Source organism: Propithecus coquereli, unplaced genomic scaffold, assembly GCF_000956105.1.
Source record: "Propithecus coquereli isolate 6110/MARCELLA unplaced genomic scaffold, Pcoq_1.0 Scaffold377, whole genome shotgun sequence".
In the NCBI taxonomy this organism is placed as follows: domain Eukaryota; kingdom Metazoa; phylum Chordata; class Mammalia; order Primates; family Indriidae; genus Propithecus; species Propithecus coquereli.
The window spans coordinates 1,076,980-1,089,641 of NW_012149474.1; the positions used below are offsets into that span (position 1 = coordinate 1,076,980).

At 64.9% G+C, this 12,662-nt stretch overlaps 3 protein-coding genes across 12 annotated transcripts in view; 1 reads left to right on the forward strand and 2 right to left on the reverse strand.

The window, feature by feature from the left end:
* Positions 1-2,405, reverse strand: part of RASSF7 (Ras association (RalGDS/AF-6) domain family (N-terminal) member 7) — a 5,140-nt gene extending 2,735 nt beyond the window's left edge. Inside the window, exon 1 of one of the 2 annotated variants that reach the window (XM_012652024.1) lies at positions 2,376-2,405. The gene's annotated coding sequence lies outside the window, so the exon portion shown is untranslated. Of the gene's footprint in view, positions 1-229; positions 286-2,375 lie in introns of those variants that run through there. The other variant, XM_012652022.1, reaches the window with a different exon arrangement.
* Positions 1-6,107, forward strand: part of LMNTD2 (lamin tail domain containing 2) — a 6,518-nt gene extending 411 nt beyond the window's left edge. The window contains exons 1-13 of one of the 8 annotated variants that reach the window (XM_012652015.1): positions 710-764; positions 1,328-1,395; positions 1,901-1,947; positions 2,039-2,197; positions 2,462-2,597; positions 2,735-2,890; positions 3,201-3,269; positions 3,353-3,441; positions 3,704-3,981; positions 4,226-4,322; positions 4,427-4,814; positions 4,886-5,595; positions 5,826-6,107. In XM_012652015.1, the coding sequence (XP_012507469.1) occupies positions 734-764; positions 1,328-1,395; positions 1,901-1,947; positions 2,039-2,197; positions 2,462-2,597; positions 2,735-2,890; positions 3,201-3,269; positions 3,353-3,441; positions 3,704-3,981; positions 4,226-4,322; positions 4,427-4,814; positions 4,886-5,595; positions 5,826-6,018 (2,421 nt within the window). In that variant the 5' untranslated portion in view covers positions 710-733 and the 3' untranslated portion in view covers positions 6,019-6,107. Of the gene's footprint in view, positions 1-221; positions 260-681; positions 1,948-2,038; positions 2,198-2,461; positions 2,598-2,734; positions 2,891-3,200; positions 3,270-3,352; positions 3,442-3,703; positions 3,982-4,225; positions 4,323-4,426; positions 4,815-4,885; positions 5,596-5,825 lie in introns of those variants that run through there. The other 7 variants (XM_012652008.1, XM_012652016.1, XM_012652012.1 and 4 more) reach the window with 7 other exon arrangements.
* Positions 6,108-6,187: 80 nt separating this feature from the next.
* The window catches only part of LRRC56 (leucine rich repeat containing 56), a 12,179-nt gene continuing 5,704 nt past the window's right edge, over positions 6,188-12,662 (reverse strand). The window contains exons 6-13 of one of the 2 annotated variants that reach the window (XM_012652018.1): positions 10,287-10,383; positions 10,015-10,215; positions 9,278-9,398; positions 8,740-8,916; positions 8,598-8,662; positions 8,311-8,453; positions 7,965-8,083; positions 6,188-6,886 (exon numbers count right to left, since the gene is read on the reverse strand). In XM_012652018.1, the coding sequence (XP_012507472.1) occupies positions 6,567-6,886; positions 7,965-8,083; positions 8,311-8,453; positions 8,598-8,662; positions 8,740-8,916; positions 9,278-9,398; positions 10,015-10,215; positions 10,287-10,383 (1,243 nt within the window). In that variant the 3' untranslated portion in view covers positions 6,188-6,566. Of the gene's footprint in view, positions 6,887-7,964; positions 8,084-8,310; positions 8,454-8,597; positions 8,663-8,739; positions 8,917-9,277; positions 9,450-10,014; positions 10,216-10,286; positions 10,384-12,662 lie in introns of both variants that reach the window. The other variant, XM_012652017.1, reaches the window with a different exon arrangement.

The window sequence follows — 12,662 nt, forward strand, 5'->3', positions numbered from 1 at the left end:
TCTCTTTCACTTCTTGGGTTACAGTGCAGGCGTGTGACGTCCGCCCCACATGACGGGGGGGCGGGCGCGAGAGGCGGGGGCGGCGGGCCAGGCCCTCCCCCACCTCTCCGCCCCTTCCCGCCCCGCCCACAGCCCTCCTCCTGCAAGCCCAGCAACAAGCGGCCGCCGCCCCCGCCCCCGGGGGTGGAGGGCGGGGCCTGCGGCGCGAGGGGCGGGGCCTGCGGCGCACCTCTCGCCCGAGCCTGCCAACCGCGTGGAAGTGAGTCGGTGGCCGCGGTCCGCAGGCGGCACGTCGGGCAGGTGTCTGGCCCTGCTACGGGGCCGACTTCCTCAGCAGCCTTCCAGAGTGACGCGTTCCCGCCCAGGGAGGGGGTGCGGGCCTGGGGCCCGGAACCCCCGAACTTCCCTGACCGGCCTGAGCGGCAGTACCCGCGGCGGCAACGTCGGTGGGGGAGGGGCCGCCCAAACTGCGAGGATACAGGCCGGGCTCTTTGCCCCAGGCTTCCCCCACTCCTCCTCCCGGGCGGGGTCCGGGGCCCTCCTGAGGTTTGGTCGCCCAGGCCAGGCCTCGCGCACAGGGAGGCGGCTTTACCGCTCCTCCATCCTCCCTGCTGTCGCAGGTGGCAGGACCCGAGCCAGGTGGGCCCCCGGGGCGTTCAGAGCCTTTTCTTTCCCACTCAGATGCAGCTGAGGGCGTGGGGGGTTCCTCCTGCTGCCTGTCCCTTGTGCCTGCATGGGTGGCCCTACAGAGTGGAAAATCGCAGGTCTGAATTATGAATAGACGTAGAGGTCATGGGGGCGAAGGCTGGGGTGCTTGGGTCCTGTGAGTCAGGTCTGGCACACACGTTTGTCCTGGGGCACAGGGAGTAATTGCCATGGTCGTGGGAACGTCCCCAGGGCTCTCTGGGGGTGGTCAGAGGCTGTGGAGAGGGGCTGGGAAAAGTGACACTTCCAAGTTGAAGGTCAGGTGAGTGAGCGCCAGTCACTTGGGCACAGAGGCTATGTGTAGGGGACCACTGCTGCTTAGGGTTCAGCACAGCCCTCCCTGCTCCCTGCTGCCTCCCACCTCCACATCCATGCTGGGCACACTCCTAGGGTGGCAGGCCCCCATACCCACCGGTCGCCACCCTTAGGTTGGGGACGGGCTGGGGACGCCTCAGGGTTGAGGTGTTGGCTGCTCTGTGGCCCCCGGGCCTGTTCAGCTAGCTGGGCAGTGGCTCAGCCTCTCCCCATCTCCTCCAGTCCGGGCTGGCTCGGAACTCACCCAGGGCCCTAGTCTGGGGTCTCCCTGGAAGCTCCTGGTAACAAACAGCCCCTCCCCTTCCAGGTGCTGGTAACCATGGAAACGGTATAAAGCCCTTCCGTCTCCAGGCCTGCTTGGAGCTCAGGCCTCAGGTGAGTGTTGGGAGTGGGGCCTTGGGTTGGCACCTCTGGGGTCATTTGCTCTAGGTTGAGGGCAAGGGTGGCAGGGAGGACACAACAGGGAAACGTTCCCTGGTGGGTGACCTGCTGCCTGGCCTGGTCAGAAACACACAGGTATGGACTCCCATGTGACCACAGTCTGGTGTCCTCTCAGGTAGACATGCCCACGTGTGGGCCTCCTCAGAGAGTGATGCCCTGCGAACTGGCAGTGCTGCCTGGATCTCTCCAACATGTATGTGTGTGTGTGTGTGTGTATGTGTGTGTGTGTGGCACCACACATGGAACACAGGGCAGACTCAGCCCCATCACCCTTCCCAGCTTCCCAGGAACATCAGGAATGGCCTCTGAGTCTGGCCAGGAGGCTGAGGGAGCCAAGGAGGAGGCACCCCTGTCGCTGGCAGATCAAGAGCCGGTCAGTGGTGACCTAGGGTCTCCAGCTGGCACACTGGCAGACCCCACAGTTCCCATGTGCCCACAGGACACCAAGCCCCACCCCACACGGGTGGTCTATCCTGTCAACTTGCAGTAAGGAGAGGCGGGAAGGGCAGTCAGCCTCCTGGGCAGGGCTGGCCTGAGAGCCAGGCCTGGTCACGCAGCAGGGGTGCTGGTATTGCAGGTTGGCCCCAGAGTCCCTGGACCCCTGCACCCTCCGGCTGCTGTGGGGACAGCGAGAACTGGAGATCCAGGCCTTGCGGTGGGCAGTCCAGAATGGCCAGAGCGCCCGGCACTGTCGCATCCTGCAGGAGGTGGTCAGCTTCCCCACCACTGCTGAGAGGTCAGCAGCAAAGACCCCAGCTCACCCCAGCCCCTGTCCTGGCCCTAGCTCTTGCATCCTCTCTGACCCCAACCCCAACCTCAGCCTGGGCCTGATCCTGGGTAAGTTAACGTGCCCTAACCCTAACCCCAACCCCAACCCCCAAGCATGACCCTTGCCCAGAGCTGGCAGGGCCTACCCTGGCCTGCAGTACTGTGTGCCCTCGGGCCAAGATGACAGTGGAGCCCGTCCTTGCCCCCTTCTTGGCCACTGATCTGGCCTCAGGAGCTCTTGCTTGACCCAGAGGCAGACTGCTGAGATTGCCCCCTCCAGGAGTTCCTGTCGTCAGGAAAAGCTCCTGCAGAACCAGGTCCGGAAGCTGACCCTGGAGCTAAAAGAGCAGAAGGCACAGGCCCAGCGGGTGAGGCGGGTGGGGTAAGGGAGATGGGCAGGGCACCGCTGGCTTGGGGTGAGCCAGGCTGGGGCTGGCCTGGGGTGGGGTCTGCAGAAGGCCCGGTGCCCCACCAACCCATGCCCCTCCCACCCCCCGCTGAGCAGGAGAAGGAGGACCTGGAGGAGCGGCTGCTGCAGACCACCAACATGCTGCAGCAGCTGGAGGCCGAGCTGCAGGCCTTCCAGAAGTCTTGCCTCCTGCGACTGGCTCAGTCCTCGTGGGTGGGCCGAATGCTTCGATCCCAGACTGGCAGTGTGGAGGTGAACCCACCCTGCCCTCCCTCCTACCTCCCAGCCCCCTCCAGCCCTCCTTGGACCTCCCTCAGGCTGGGCAGCCAGTGTGTCCCCCCTCCCGTCAGGTGCCTCTGCTGGGGTGCCTTGGCCTGCCTGGAGGCCTGTCCCCCATCAGACTGCCTCTGGGACCCTGGCCTCTGGCAGGGAAGAATCATGTGGCCTGTGGTCACACCCACCTGACACACAGGGCTGGTGAGGTCAAAGGGCAGAGGTGCTTTGGGGGAGGGGTGCCCTTCCCCCCAGCCCCTGCCCACTGGCCTCCAGTCCGCTCTTGCAGGTGGTGACAGCAGAGACCCTGATGGACCCCAGCGACTTCTCTGATGACCAGACTCCCCCTGCTGGGGAGGTGAGTTGGCCTTCCATGAGTGTGGTCAGGGCTCTGGAGCCCTGCAGGAGGGGAAGGCCAAATGCCTGTTATTTCCCTTCTAGAGTTTCCGGCTAGAGGATGTGGACTGGAACAGCATTGCCCACCGGTACCCCAACCTCTTCACCAACATGGAGTCCACCTCAGGGCACAAGTAACTGCACTGGGCGGGGACACCCTAGGGGCCAGGGGAAGGGAGGGCTTGCCTTGGCAGATGTAGACCACGTCCAAGTTGTCCCTGGACGAGTCTTAAACCATCCAAGCCTCAGTTCTCTGATCTGTAAAATGGGTTAGGGATGAAGGGAAAGGGGTCTGGGCATAAGCCAGGGTGCCCCACTGCCCTGGGGGGAGGCTGGCCGGGGGCAGGGCTAGGGGCCGGGAGCAGGAACAGCCAGCCAGCAGATCGTGGCCCGCAGGCATCCCCGGTCACCCCCACTGCCTGACACATGGGGCTTGGAGTCCCCTAGCAAGCGCATGGAGGGGCACCACAAGAGCGTCGAGTGGAGCACCCTGCCCAGCATGGGCACCAGCAGCTCGGGGGGCGCAGACTCTGACTCCAGCAGCGGCCAGCTGCATGTGCCTTTCCGCGTGCAGAAGGTGACCGGGCACCCACCCCAGTCGAGGAGCTTCGCTTCTGAGCAGATCCAGACTTGTCTGAGGAGCTTCGGCAGAGACTCGTCCTCGCGGCTGGAAGGTGGAGTAAAGCACGTCTCCCCTGTTACCCTTCACCCACCCTCCAGGTCTCCGCCCAGAGTCCTATAGAGCTGTTCTTCAGCCGCAGGGTCCAGCCACCACTCCTGCCTGGGAGCTGACCCGTGGCCCTTCTCCCTTCCCAGGATGACCTGCAGGGGCTGCAGGTCTGCTCTGGCCTCATGTGGGACGTTCCCATTGCTTGTACCATATGGGGGTTCCCTCCCCTAAAGGGCTCCTCTCTCTAGATTTGCAGAAAACCCACTCTGACCAGCCTAGCAAGACCGTCGCGACGTCCGAGCCCAGCGCAGACGCCGAGCAGCAGCATTTCGGACCTGGGCCGAGGTGAGGGGGCGACCCCAGCCTGGGCTCCTAGCCGGCCAGGAGCTGGCAGCTGTTCGTGGGTGCGGGTCGTGCGTCTCGGCACAGCGCTCCCCTCCCTGCCGCAGCCCGACTGGCTACTGCCTGAAGATCGTGGAGGTGAGCCGCCGAGAGAAGTTCGTCCGCATCCTCAACCAGTCTCCGGACCGCACAGCCGACCTGGGCGGCTTGGTGCTGAAACAGCTGATGCGCGACTTCCCGGTGTGCACGTACCGCTTCCCGCCCGGCACGCTGCTGGCGCCTCGGCACCATGTCACGGTGCGCCCCGCTCCCCCAGCCCGCGAGGCCTGTCGCCCACCTGGGCGCCCCCTCACCCCTCGCTCCGCGCCGTTCCAGGTATGGGGCGAGGGTGCCGGCAGCACCAGGCATCAGCTGTGCCCGTCCTCGGGCCACCAGCCCGTGCACTTCCGTGGAGACAGCGGCCGCGTGACTCTCCTCCTAAGCCCCGGGGGCGAGGTCAGTGCAGGCCCACCTGGCGTGGGGGCTGGGTGGCTTGGGTGGTGAGGGTGACCCACGCGCTCTTGCAGGTCCTCAGTGAGCACCAGGTCCCGCGCTGCGTGGCTCCGGTCTCAGGGACCTTCGCCGACAACACCGACCTGTCCATCGACTGCTTCCCGCTCTCCAATACGCGCGAGGAGCCGCGCCGGCCTCGACCCCCGCGCAAGGCCCGGGTGCGGGAGGCCCGAGTCGGCCGCCGGAGGCCAGGGTGGGGACCCCCGGTCCCTCGGTCCCCGCCTCCTCTCCAGGCCCCGCCCCAGCAAAAACCGTCTTGGACTCCCTCCATAGGCTTCCGCTCCGCTAGGACCGCGGCCCTGGCCTGGTGCTGCCTAGGACCACCACCTCCCACCCAGGTCCGGCCCCGGCCGGTGCCCGCCCCCCGGTTCTCCAGGACGCCCCTCCGGCCCTCCTCCTCCCCAGGCCCGGTATTGCCAGGACCGCCTGTCGTGGACTGGCTGCGGCCCTCACGACGCCCTCGCCCCAACAGGACGCGGGGCACCTTGCCACTTACGAGCGCCCGCAAGTTCTTCCCCCGGCGGAAGGTACCGGTGCCACGCGAGGGCGCAGAGCCCCGGACGCCGGAGCTGCTGCCCGCCATCCCGGGTGGGCGCGGGGACGCGGAGGGAGGCGCGGGCCGGCGGGGAGGCGCGGGCAGGCCTGACCCACCCCACCACTGCCCCGCGCAGAGGCCGGGCCGGGCTTCGAGGACCGCCAGGTCCGGAAGGAGGCTAAGGTCCGGGTGAGTGAGCGCGCAGGGGTGCGGGCTGCGGGGTGCTCCTCTCGCCCGCCTCCTCCTCCGCCCCGTCCCACCTGGGGTCTGCCCCTCCCCGCCCACCTGGGGTCTTCGGCCCGCCCCCGCCCTCTCCACCTGGAGTCTTCGCCCCGCCCCTCCCGGCTCCCACCCTGCCCCTCCCTCTCCCTGCCCCTCCGGGCTCTTCGGCCCCGCGCGCTCTCAGGCCCCGCCCCCAGGTGTGCCGGAAGAGGGTGGACGCCGGCTGCCCGATGGTGGCGCTGTCCGTGCAAACCACGGCCGAGAGCAGATACGGCTTCCGCTTCCTCAGCTGCCTGCCGCTCACCGCGGACACGTGCCGGCGGGCCTAGGCGCGCGGGAGGCTCGGGAGGCGCGGGCTGGGCGGGCAGCGCTAGCTGCAAGCTTTATTGAACCAATGTCGCCCACAAAGTAAACCGCACTTAAGCACACCCGAGAGTCGGAAATGATTCACTTGATTTCTGGCTGCCCCATCCCTGCATGGGAACCCCACAAATCCTCGAAGGACCGAGTCCTGGCCACACCCGGGCTGTCTAAGGCAAACACCTCGGACCCAGGGGCAACTGGAGGGCCCTCGAGCAGAGGATGGACTCCCAGCCCCAGCTCCGGCCACCTGGGCCCTGGCCCAGCCCCAGCAGGGGAGGTCTCAGGACTGGGCCCCAGCCAGTCCTCCTGGGAAATCCTGGCCCCATGAAAGGGTGGGGATTGGACCCTCCCTACCCAGGGTAAAGCCAAGCCTGGGCCCTAACCTGGGCTCTGGCCTCTGGCCCCCTGGCTGCTCCCAAGACTCCACTCCCCTGGGGCCCTCTCCAGGGCCTGGCCCAGGCCCACCTCCTACCCCCCAACATGCCCAGATGCTCTGGTGTGTGGGGCCACAGGACCTCATGGGGGGCTCCTTGGCCCCAGTCCAGGCACGCTTGGCAGTGAGGGCGGGGTGGATGCTAAGGGTGAGATTGAGCAACAGGGTTCAGGTGCCGCCGGCACTGGAGGCCTGGGGGTCTTGCTGCTGGATCCGGTGCTGGCTTTGGGCCTGGACATCGCTGGGCTCCAGGGCTCAGGCCTGAGGCCACCTCCAGGGCTCTCAGGGCAGTCACCGCAGCCACCCCGTGGCCCAGGCCAGGCCCTAGGCTGTCCGGGGCTCTGAGCTGACGCCCCCTGAACAGGTCTGCAGACCTCCAGGGGGAGCTGCTACCTGAATCAGGTGGCACTGGGCATTTGGGCGGAGAAGGAGTCAGGTGGAAGCTCAAGGTCCTGGAAGGCCCTAGAAAGCAAAGAAAGGGACAGAATGTCCTAAAGGCTGCCAGACAAAGGACTTGCCAGGTGGAGGAGGTCTGCAGCCTGGGAGGTGGTGCCACAGGCAGAAAGGGCTGCAGGGTCCACTGTGGCCCCCTAACTCCAGCCCACTTCTGGACCAGGCAAAGAGGCCACGAGGCCTGGGCTCTGGCTTTGGGACACCTGGGTCCTGTCCCTGAGGGCCTGCTCACAGGCTGGTGGCCTCTGGCCAGTTCCTAAACCTCCGATAGAGAGCGAGGCTCCACCAGCACAGGGTAGCTGGTCCTGGCCCTCCAGTGCCCACCTGGACTGGCGTCTGGAGTAGGGGCCCGAGTCCCGCCTCACCACCACTCCGGCCCCTCCTCCTCCTGGCTGCCTGCCCTCAGCCCCTGCAGCCCTTGTCCACTACACAGCGCTACAGCCTCTGGCTCCTCTCTCTGCCCCCTCCCCAGATACCAGCCAGCACGTGGAAGGGCAGAGGCTCGGCCTGCCTGTGTCCTGTCTGTCCCGCCCCCGACGGCCCTCCTTGCAGTGCCCCACCCCAGGCTTGCCCACCACGCCGGGCGAGGGCCCTCTCTGCCTTGCAGCTGTGTTCAATCTTGAGCCAGTGTCCTCCAGAGAGAGCCCTGCCTGCTTAATCCTATGTCCCCAAGCCCAGCCACAGGTCCTGTCTTCAGGTGAGAGGACGGCGCCCTCCCTCCTCGGCCTCAAGTGGACCTGGCGGCCTCCCTCCGCCCGAGGCCTGGTGCCTGCCCCCGAGAACTGCCCAGCGGGCGTGTCTTGCTTGCCGGCACCTGGCCCTGGCTGGCTCACACACCTGGCTTGCTCCCTTCTCTGGAATGCCCTCTCTGGTGTCTAGCCCAGTGGTCTCACAGTCCCATGGCTCAGGGAGGGGAGACTTGGGATTGCCTTCCCGGGTTGTGAGCCCCCGACCCCCAGGGAGCACCTTTCTGTCAGCCCCTCTCAGAGCTGGCTGAGGAAGGGGGACTGGTCTGCGGTGGGGCCCCACACTGTGGAGGGACGGGAGTCACTCTCAGGCACTGGGGTGGGGCGGGCAGGCTCAGTACCTGAGGCCAGGCTCTGGGGGCTCTGGGGAGTCTTGGGCTCAGCCTGGTCGTCTTGCTCTTCAGGGGCCCTTCGTGGGCCCCAGGGGGCTGAAGCCCCTTCCTGCTGGGACCCCGGGTGCCTATAGGGGAGGGGTCAGGGTTGAGGGAGGAGAAGCTACAGCTCTGTCCCTTCTTGGAACCAACCCCAAATGAGTGGGGGACTCTAGGAGGGCCCACCAGCCTTAGGCTCCCATGACCAACTCCTCTGGCCATCCTGGGGACCAGTGACAGCTTAGCCAAGGCACCCCCAGCCCCAATCTGCCCACACCAGATGGGACACACAGGGGAGGGGAGCAGGGGCACCCACCCTAGGCCCAGCTCCCGCCAGGCCCGAAGCCTGGCCAAGTCCAGAAGGTCACAGCTGTCTGCAGGGTCAGGCTCTAAGGTAGAGGTGCTAGTGGCCAGATCTCCTGGCCTGTGCGGGGGCAGCTGCTCCGGGGGCACCCAGGCCTGAGGAGGAAGAGGGATGGCTTGGAAACCCCAACCCTGGAATGGCTATAGGGCAGGGCACTGTCAGGGCAGGAGCCCTGAGCAACTGGCCCGCCGTGGGGGCTGGAGCCCTGGCCTACTTCGGGGGGGTGGGGGAGGGCGTACCTGGCACTGGTGCCTACGCTCCCGCAGGCCTTTGGTGGGGTTCCCGCAGAGGACTTGGCCAGCACCTGAGGAAGATGGTGTGGCTGGGCCTGGGTTGGGGTCAAGGGGCTACAGGGTCAGCTTCAGGCCAGGCGGCAGTTACCATGAGTGAGTTTGCTGGCGCTGTCTGCCGGCGCTGGGTCCTCAGGAAGCAGACCTCGACGCAAGGGGCCCCCAGGGACCAGCAGGGAGAAGGGCCAGGGCCCGGGGGCCCGGGGCTGGGTCTCAGGCAGGGACAGCTCGGGGTCGAGTCTCTGCATGGGGGCTCCATGGAGACAATCTGCCGGAGGGTCAGAATCAGAGGTCACCAATCCCACACCAGACGGTCCACAGACCAGGGCCTGGACACCCAAGCTGTGTGCCCCAAGGCTGGCCTGTGACGTCCCTTCCTTCCAGATCGACCCTTGTGTTCAGAGCCTCCTTACCCACTGGGTGCTGCCCACAGGGACAGTGTCCTGGCCTGGGGGATGGGCACAGCTCTGCAGACCAGGGGTTAAGGCTGGAGGCCAGTGTGAGATGTGGCCCCCACGTCTCTCAAAGGCCTGGGGGGCTGGGGTGGTGATCTCTCCCTGGGGGACTGGGTGGAGACCTCCTCTGCAGTGGGGCGGGGGTGGGCGGGCTCAGCGGGAGCTGCCGCCTACCCAGCCAGGGGAGGACGCTGCCCTTCTGGATGGCCTCCTTCACCATGAGCCAGTCCTGGGTCAGCGTCAGGGCGGCAGGCGGGCCTGGGTGCGTGGCTGGCACCTCGTCTAGCACCTGCAGCTGGGGCACAAGCTTCTTCACCTCTGCCCTGTAGTTATAGTCCCTGGGCGCCTGCAGAGTGGAGGATAAGGGATGGCAGGCCTGGGGCTCCCTCCTCCAGGCCCACCGTGGGGCAGGGCAGGGAAGGCCTGTGCCGGGGCGTGTGGGTCTGTGTGCTGCACAGGGGTCTGTGGTGTGCTTGTGTGCCAGCTCCGAGCAGGGCACGCGCAGGCCTGTGATACTGCACGGGAGCGCATTCCCGCGTAGGGTGTGCACAGGCCTGCAGGGGCTGGAGGTGGTTTTGGACAGGACATTCACGGGCATGTTTGTATGTGTGTGCACATGTGTACGTGATTCTGTGGGTTGCATGTGGCATGTGTGTGGACCTCATGGGGTACGCACATGGACAGAGGGAAGTGGCATGTATGCATGCAGCCCCGTGGGGGGTGGTGGGCTGGCCCAGGAGGATGTGCTGGCAGTCAGACATCCAAAGACAGAAAGGGAGGAACTCATGGCGAACAAGCCGCAGGGCGCAGGTGGGCACAGAGGTCCCTGGCCCGTGAGAGGGCCCAGGGGCCAGAGCCACAGGAGCCTCCCCATCCTGCGCGCATGCTGGCAGGGTGCTTAGAACACACACCTTGTTGGAGGGGTCAGGAGCCGGCCGCAGGCACACCAGGTTCCCCTCTAGGGTGAGCGTGGCCAGCCGTGGGCACAGCTGCAGGTAGCGCACCTGCCCCAGGTCCTCCACACTGTTGCCCTCCAGGTCCAGCACCTCCAGCTGCTCCAGCAGGCACAGCGGGCTTAGGTCGGAGATGTCGTTGTAGGAGACGTAGAGTTCCTGGGCAGCGAGGGCCTCTCAGCCCGGGCCCGGCCTGGCCCAGCCCCCCAGCCCAGGGCACCCAGACCCACCTTCAGTGCTGGGAAGGAGCCGATGCCATCCAGGTCATTCAGACCGCAGCGAGCCAGCCATAGCACCTGCAGGTGGCCCAGAGAGGTGCCCAGGTCTCTGCAGAAGGCAGGGTTGGGTGGTCAGTGTGGGGGTTGGGTGGTCACTGTGGGGCTGGGGGTAGGCCCTCTGCCAAGCCCTGAGCTCGGCCCACCACCCGCACACGGCTGCCTCCAGGTGCAGGTCCCATGGTGGCCTCTAGGCTGAGGAAGGGCTCTCTGCCTTCTCCTTGCTGTGCCTCCTGGCCTCTGGCGTGGGGAGAATGCCCTCCACCTTTGCCACCCCCTGGAGGGCCCGGCCTGGGTGCTGCCCTCCCGCTCTGCAGGCGTCACAGCGTTTCTCACTGTGCTGTGGATCACTTGCTGGGCATTTGGCTTGGGAGTGGCCATGTGACAGCCTGGAAGCCTGAGCCGCCGGGGATGCTGGCGTGGAGGGGCTTCGGAGGGGGCGGGTCAGGCAGTGAGCTGGCTGCTTTGGCAGGACCAGTAGCTGGAGCTGGAGGTGGACCTGGGCGGCTTGACATCCCTGTGTGCAGGGACATACTGATCCTGCTGGGCCTGCCGTGTCTCTCCTGTGTGACCCTGCTGCAGCCACATGGAACTCCGCGGGTCCCTGAAGCACACAACAAGCGCTGCCATGCCCGGGGCCTGCGCCTGCTGTGTGGGCTGCCCGTCTGGCAGATGCCGCCACGCTGTCCCCTCGCTTCCTCCTTGTGAAAACACCATCCAGCTTCAGGCTTTCCACGAGAACCACAGATCTCTCCAGGGCTGGGTGACTCCCTCACGCCCTTCTCCAGCCCGCGAACCCCTCGGCTCCTGTCCCATCCGCTCTGGAGCCCGTCAGTTGAGGTTTTACGTTTCATTCCCACCTCTGTTTCAGTCTGTTCTTCCAATACACGGATTCGATGTTTAGCCCCAGTCTCCTGCCTTAAACGGCTTTTCCGGCCGTCTCTTAATTGTCTGGAACTTACACGCAGGGATTCTTCCAGAGCGGCTGAAGGAAACTCCTTGATCTCCAACTTGCTCTGTGCTCAGGCAGCCGTCTGGCTGGGTGTGAAGTTCTTGTTTAAGCCTCATTCCCGCCTGGCTGCGTAGGCACTGTTCACTGTCTTTTCCTGTCCAGCGCTTCTGTGAAGTCTGAGGAGAGCTTCACTGTTTTTGTCCTTAAAAGACAACTTGAGAGCTGGGTGTGGTGGCATGAGCCTGCAGTCCCAGCTACTCAGGAGGCTGAGGCAGGAGGATCGCTTGAGCCTCGGAGTTGGAGGCTGCTGTGAGCTATGATGATGCCCCTGCACTCCAGCCAGGGCCACAGAGTTAGACCCTGTCCCTAAAAAAATAAAATAAAAAATAAAACCCAACAGAACACTGTAAAACTCAAGTGCAGGAATATGTAAGTGTTCAGAAACAGCCAGGTGAGTCAGGGAGAAGGACAATGAGTATGAGGGAATCAGATACGAACACGTGTGACGGAGCTGAGCAGGTGGAGACAGGGCCGCTGCGGGGAGGGGTCTCGCGCACGTATCCACACGCACGTGTGGGCCTGGCGAACCGCAGAGACCGGACCCTCCTTAGTTGGGAAGTGGCGGCAGGCTCGGTCACTACGTGGCGGACAGCAAACCCAGGCCCCACCCTCGTGCGCCAATCAAAGGTGACTTTGCAGGTAGGTTTGGCTACAGGCCTGACAGGTCCGCAGTGACACCATAAAGCAAGTAGAAGAAAAGGCAGAATATCCCCCTGGCCTGGGGGTGTGGACCGGCTTCCTAAACAACACCCAAAGTGTCAGCGGGCACTGACGGATTGAGACAGACCGAATGAAGGGTCTGTTTAGGTGAAGGACACCCAAAGTGGACAGGAGGAGACTGAGCGGAGAGTCTCGCAACGTCTAAAATGCACCCGGAACACACAAAGAACTCCTGGAAATCAGAAACGACAGGATCCCCCAGAAAATGAGCGCAGGTTTTAGGGTACGAGGCTTGACATCCCTGGTAACGAGAGAAATGCAGGCAGTTAAGCTGTACGGAACTTGTCCATTCAGTTACGTTAACAGCTGCCAAATCAGAGTGATTTTCTGCGCTGGAGCCCTGGCCCAAGGGGACGGACGCACTCTGACCCTCGGCGCCTTTTCCCGCTGAGCCAGGGGCCGCTCGGTAACTCCAGCCCATGTGCTAGAACATTTCTCTTCACATCAGTGATGTCTTCAGGGGATGAATTCTCTCGGCTCCTGATGCACTGACAGCCACCACGTTGAAATGAGCTCCCAGCCTTTGCAATACTGCTTGAGATTTTAGCTCTGTGATAAGCTAAGCAGTTTATTGGATTGTCTCATTTAATTACATAGTT